Source organism: Carlito syrichta, unplaced genomic scaffold (assembly GCF_000164805.1).
Source record: "Carlito syrichta isolate Samal-C Ts95f unplaced genomic scaffold, Tarsius_syrichta-2.0.1 Scaffold289017, whole genome shotgun sequence".
NCBI classification, from domain to species: Eukaryota; Metazoa; Chordata; class Mammalia; order Primates; family Tarsiidae; genus Carlito; species Carlito syrichta.
Window position 1 is genome coordinate 26,476 of NW_007233113.1, and position 6,076 is coordinate 32,551.

Sequence of the window (6,076 nt, forward strand, 5' to 3'; positions counted from 1 at the left end):
TCCGGGACCGACTGGGCCCGCGCGGGTGGGGCTTCGGCAGAGGAAGGGACCGGGGTCTGGGGGATTACTTTGCTTGGACAAAGAGCCAACGCACGCGTTTCAAAACGCACCGACAGGGACACGGTCTTTAAGACGTCTCTTCCAAAAGCTGCCGGTCGTGTCGAATTTCTCCTCCGTCACCCGGAGACGTGGGGCCGCTCTCTCTAACCACCTTCACTCCCGCAGCGCAGTCCCAAGGAATGGAGCCCGGGGGCCACCTGAGAAACCCGTTTTCTTTTTTCCTTTTCTCTTTTTCTTTCCTTTCGTCTGTAACTCAAATAAAGGCTGTGATGGTTGCCGCGGTTTTGTTTTTAAGGCTTTGCCCTCTCTCCCACTTTTCTTCCCTGAATTTATTACTTTGAGGGAAACCCCTAGAAAGAAGCCTCTGAGGTGGAAAACACTGAGATCGGGTCTTTTTATTAAAGCGCGCATTTTTCTCCCAGTTCACCACGAAGTGGCAATATTTTGCCAAATTAGTGCCTAATTAGTAACGACACGTTTCTAAAGGACGAGGTCTCTGCGCCAGCACTTGGCCTCTTCCTTCTCCTTTTTGTGAAAAAAGCGTTACGAAAAGGTTCCTACCGCTGCCCTACAAGACAGGAGTCACGCACCCCCTCCTTCATTTTCCTGTCTAGCCCAGGGCTTCGGGGAACTTTTTGCGCATTGCTTTGGTCTCAGACTAAATTTTACAGGGCTTCTGCCCTTTCCCAGTTTCTGCTCTTAGTTTACATCGGGAATGATAAGATTTGACTGAGCTATGTCTTAGGTTACTGCCCAATTTCGTCAGAAAAGACTGTTTAGAATGGTTTCGAATGCCCGTTCTCTGGAGAAGGGAGGGGCTGATTTGTCTTTTTATTTTTCAGGCTGAGGCTTCCTGACATCCCTCCCATCCCTTTGCGCCCCACCCCCCCCCCCCGCCCCGTTCCAACCTGCTTCTTAGGGACAGTTCCATCTAGCTCACCTGTACCCTCCCCTCTCTCCTCTCTCCCCTCTCCCCAAAGTCTGCGTTTTGTTTTTCTCTAAGATGGTAACGCGAGTCTGAGTGTGAAGGGCTCTTCACTGGGTTTTTGTGCTCACCGCTCTGTCTTATATTCACTTCTTCCCTGCTTGAAATGAAAAAAAAGGGAGGGGGGCAAAGGACAGGTCTCCAAAAGCCTGGCTGTGCTTCAGAATTACCTGAGACCTGCTTGTAAATAAAAATCAAAACACAGTGTATGTCTGCAAAAGAATTCTAGAATTCTAAGTGGCCGTTTATCCAGCTGGCCTTTTCCTCCACATTCAATTTGTGTATTTTCACCTTAACCATTTCTTCTCTGTCTTTCCTCTTTGTCTCTCCCCCGATATGTTTTTCAGGCAATGTCTTCGTGGTCAGCCTCTGCGTAGCTGATCTGCTGGTGGCCATCTACCCATATCCTTTGATGCTACATACTGTATCCATGGGAGGCTTGGACATGAGGCAGTTACAGTGCCAGATAGTTGGGATCATCACCCTGATGAGCATGGTCGGCTCCGTCTTCAACATCCTGGTAATGGCCTTCAACCGTTACTGCTACATCTGCCACAACATCTATTACAAGCAAATCTTCACTGCGCGCAACACCGCGTTGTTCATGATCGCCACCTGGGTGGCGACCATCCTGGCTATCCTGCCCAACGTGTACTATGGCATTGTCAAGTATGAGCCTCACGCCTACACCTGTGTCTTCGACTACACGAAGAGCCGTGTCTTCAACCTGACCATGGTCTCTGTCCACTTCATCCTCCCTCTCCTGACCGTGAGTTTCTTCTACTGGAGGATCTGGAAGAAAGTGCTGGCGGTCCAAAACCAGGTTGAGCAGGATCCCGACCAGTTAGCTAGTGCTCGCAATTTTCTAAACATGTTTGTGGTCTTCCTCCTCTTTGCAGTGTGCTGGTGCCCTCTGAACACGCTCACTGTCCTTGGCACTGTCGGTCCGAAGGAGATGGCAAGCACAATCCCTAACTGGCTGTATCTGGTAGCCTACCTCCTAGCCCACTTAAACAGCTGCGCCAATGCCTTGATCTACGGCTTCTTTGATGAGAATTTCCGACAAGAATACCGGACCATTTATCATGTCATACGGCACCCCCTCCTCTACTTCTCTGGCGTCATCAGTGATTACTATGACACACCAGAAGACCCTGGCCCACCCCCCATCCTTGCCCATGTCGGTGCCCGTGAAGATGCCATTGAAGACATCTTGGATGAAGCCTGCAAACCGGACTTTGGACAAGATCACTCCCTTGCCCTTGCCCTTCCCGCTATAGAGGAAATCCCGGTGGTCATCCATGATGTTCCACTGCCTGGAGATGCTGCAGCTGGCCACCTCGATGAGGCCCCTGTCATCCCCAGATCCCCCTTTAGGCTTGCCTCTCCTGCCTGCAGATCTGTCCGTAGGCTTGTCTCTAGGCACTTCAGGGCTGAGTATTTCCACTTCAGTCCTGCATCTGTCCACCTCAGGGGTGATTTTGTCTATTTCCAGGCTGAATCTGTCTATTTCAGGTCTGTTTCCTGCCACATCCAGTCCGTCTCCGGTCGTGTCTCTGCTGGCAGCTATTCCAAGTTTATCTTCAACGCTGCCACCAGCCGCCGCCGTCGTCGGTCTGGCACCTTTGGCCTTCCAGCGCCTCCCTCCCGCTCTGCCGCCGGCCTCCTGGAACTCGTCGCCAGCCAGCTACAGTCTGCTGCCGATGCTGACTTTCCTGGCCCTGCTGAGCTCGAGGCTGCTGCAAGTAATTACCAGGATGTGGCAATTGATGTCGAAGATGATTTTGAGGAGACATCTGTGTGAAAGGTGGTCCCGTGGGTGGTCAGGCAGTGGTACCCTTCCGGTTTGTTTTGCACAGGTAATTCAAAGTGAGACACCTTTATTGCATCTACACACAGACAGAGACACATGCAGAAACTGACCCACAGACATGGCATGGTGTGAGCTCCATTCTCTTTTCAAGCATACTGCTCCTTTACATAATGTCTCTACAATAAACCACAAAGGTAGCCGGGCGTGGTGGCGTGCGCCTGTAATTCCAGCTATTGGAAGGCTGAGGTGGAAGGATCGCCGGAGCCCAGCAGGCGGAGGCTGCAGTGGCAGTGAGAGTGCCACTACACTCCAGCCTGGGCGACAAGAGTGAGGCCCCAACTCAAAAAAAAAAAAAACAAAAAAACACACACAAAAACAAAACAAAACAAAAAAAACTTGTGTGCCCATGTGAGTATTTGTGCGTGTACTTGCCACTTTTAAGACCTCATTCCCTCAAGTTTGACATACGTTGTTCCCAGCCTCCCTTCCCTCCTACAGTTGACCTTCAGCTCTTAAGACCCCTGAAATACTAGACTTCGACTTTGCCCTGTCCCCTCTCCTTCCCTTCTCCCATTTCCTCAAGACCGTGTTTCTGCTTTACTCTCCCACTCCCCAGGGGTGAGGAAGAAGTGCATGCTCTGTGATGATGGTGTATTGTGAAGGTTTCCTTAAGTGATGTGACTGCTTTACTTTGTGCTTGTAATTGTGTAACTCTATTGTACTTTTAATGGCAGTCAGAAAAGCAGTTGCGATCAAATGCAAGTACTTGAAAGATTTTTTCCTGAATTTCAGCGACAGCGTAAGACCCATATCTGATGAGTACGATTTGATAAGCTTTTATTAAAATACATTTTTTTTCTGCCTAAGAGATCAAACGGCAAGAGGAAAAGATAAGGACACACTAAATTATTTCTATTTTGTGAAAATCCCACCGTTGGTGCTGATTTTTATAGTCAAAGCTGGTTGCAAAGGATGAGATGTTTTTACCTTCTTTGTAATTATTTTCCTTCTTATTTATTTGCCAGGATTTTCTTTCATTTAATTCCAGAGAAACAGATCCGTTCACAAACTCATTTCTTCTCCTAAAATCCAATCTTACGGTTGCTAGGATCAGTTTGAGTCATCAGCACACTCGACAGCCCAGGACATGATTTTTCTCTAAAATTCAAGAAAAACTTGCTTCTTCAAAAAAAGTTAAATTGTCGATTCAAACTGACACTGTAAGCAAAGTTTACTGCACAAAAGCTTGTAAAGATCCGTGGAAATGTATTATACTGCCTTAATTCTATTCTGTATTTGTGGTAACAATTAAATAAACGTTTTTGTGACTCTAGTTTGTGATTTGTTGGTAACTTCATTTCTTCCACCAGTTACTTGTAGGGAGGGTTACAGGATGAGGGTTGGAAAACTTGGCCTTGGGGGATCGGAAAACTTGGGTGCAAGTCCTATCCCTGCTACGAGCTTGCTGTATCCCAGCCAAGTCTCGTGAGCCCTCTCACTTCAATCTCTTTACTTAGAAATCTGTGGAGAGGTCGGGGAGGAGATGGGAAGGCCTTGCTGGGACTGGTATGTTCTTTTTACTAGCGTGGTGACATTGGATGATCCGACCTGCCTGCTCTTGGACTTCTGGACCGTGCCTGCCGTGGCTTCTAGAAAGAGGTCTCTCTTTAACATCCTGAAAGGAGTGAAGCCAGGCCCCAATAAGGTTATGAGCCCAGAGACTGCTGGGACCAAAGAATAGAGCTTGGAGGCCGTGGGGTGGGGTGGGGTGGGGTGGGGGTGATGGTTTTCTGGGAGGTGAGTGGCGAGACCCCAGACCCTGGGCAAGACTCCTGATCTCAGGTGCATAGTCTTAAGAGAATCTCTGACGATAAGTGTTCAAAATATACTGCTCGGTAAAAATCAAAGTGGATTCCAAATCATACACAATAGGACATCAATTTTTTTTTTCAAAAGGATGCACACAACATGCACGTATACATAGAGACACGGTTATGCAACGTAGTTGTTCTGGCCAGGCTTTGCCAGGCTTTGAGCACAGACTGAGGTCATCTTAACTTTCAATGCCTGAGTTACAGTGCATCGTGACTGCAGGTCCTCAGGCTGACTGCATCCTGTGTGAGATTTCTGCCAGCTATTCTTAGATACCTACGGAGGATGATTACAAACCGCTCCGTGGTCAGCACCTCCTCCCTTTGTTTGTCATGTTCTCTCTCTCTCAGCTCACACCCAAGAAGTTGCCTTGGGTGACACTGCAAGTGTCCAAACCAAGGGTACTGTGTCGCAGTGCTCTGAGCTGCCATTCTCCAGGAGTTTACGAGATTTGAAAGGAGATGGGACAGGTGAGGAAAACTATCCCCCTTAGAGCGGTGGCTCATGCCTGTAATCCCAGCACATTGGGAGGCAGAGGCAAGAGGACTGCCTAAGCCCACGGGTTCGAGACCAGCCTGGACAAAACAGCAAGACCTGGTCTCTACAATAGATCAAAAAATTAACTGGGCATGGTGGCACATGCCTGTAGTTCAGCTACTTGGAAGGCTGAAGTGGAAGGATTGCCTGAGCCCAGCAGGTCGAGGCTGCGGTGGCTGTGAGTGTGTCACTGCACTTCAGCCTGGGTGACAGAGGGAGAATCTGATGCAAAACAAAACAAAACTTTTGTTTCACACTTTGTCCCCAGTGCCAGATCACACCAAGGCTCCTGAAAGCAGGCGTTCAGCCACCTGCAGGCTTCTGTCACCAAACTCCCTGCTGTGCCCATAATCACCCACACAGGAACAAGCAGCACCTCCATCCCACTGCCATCTCAGTTTATACACACTCCAGCAACAATTTTCTCTGTCCCTTTCCCTTACCCTGTTCCCTGTCGCCCACCACCCCCCCTCCCAAAGCCAAGAAGCCTCCGAAGCACATTCTGATCCACTCCGCTTACCTGAGTGACCAAGGTAACAAGCTGAGTCTCTGCGGGCAGGTTTAAGTTTGTCATAACTCTCCCTGGAAAAATGCAGGGCTTCTGACTTTACAGCAGTGAGAACGAAAGGATCAATGTTGCTGACTTCCTTGGAGAGAGAATCGGCTTTAAGGTGAGCCAATCTTCATAATCGAGGGATTTTAAAAATGCAAGTGATTTTTAGATTATAGTTCTTCCCAATTTCTAATCCTTTCTTTTTAAATGGAAATATAAGTTATGTAATGTAAAGTGACAGCGCTCGATTATTCTT

The 6,076-nt window shown here is 48.5% G+C and overlaps 1 protein-coding gene across 1 annotated transcript in view; it reads left to right on the forward strand.

The window, feature by feature from the left end:
* GPR50 (G protein-coupled receptor 50) overlaps window positions 1-2,849 on the forward strand; it is a 4,736-nt gene extending 1,887 nt beyond the window's left edge. Inside the window, exon 3 of the mRNA XM_021710450.1 lies at window positions 1,393-2,849. Within this exon, the coding sequence (XP_021566125.1) occupies window positions 1,393-2,849 (1,457 nt within the window). The remainder of the gene's footprint in view (window positions 1-1,392) is intronic.
* Window positions 2,850-6,076: the final 3,227 nt, after the last annotated feature.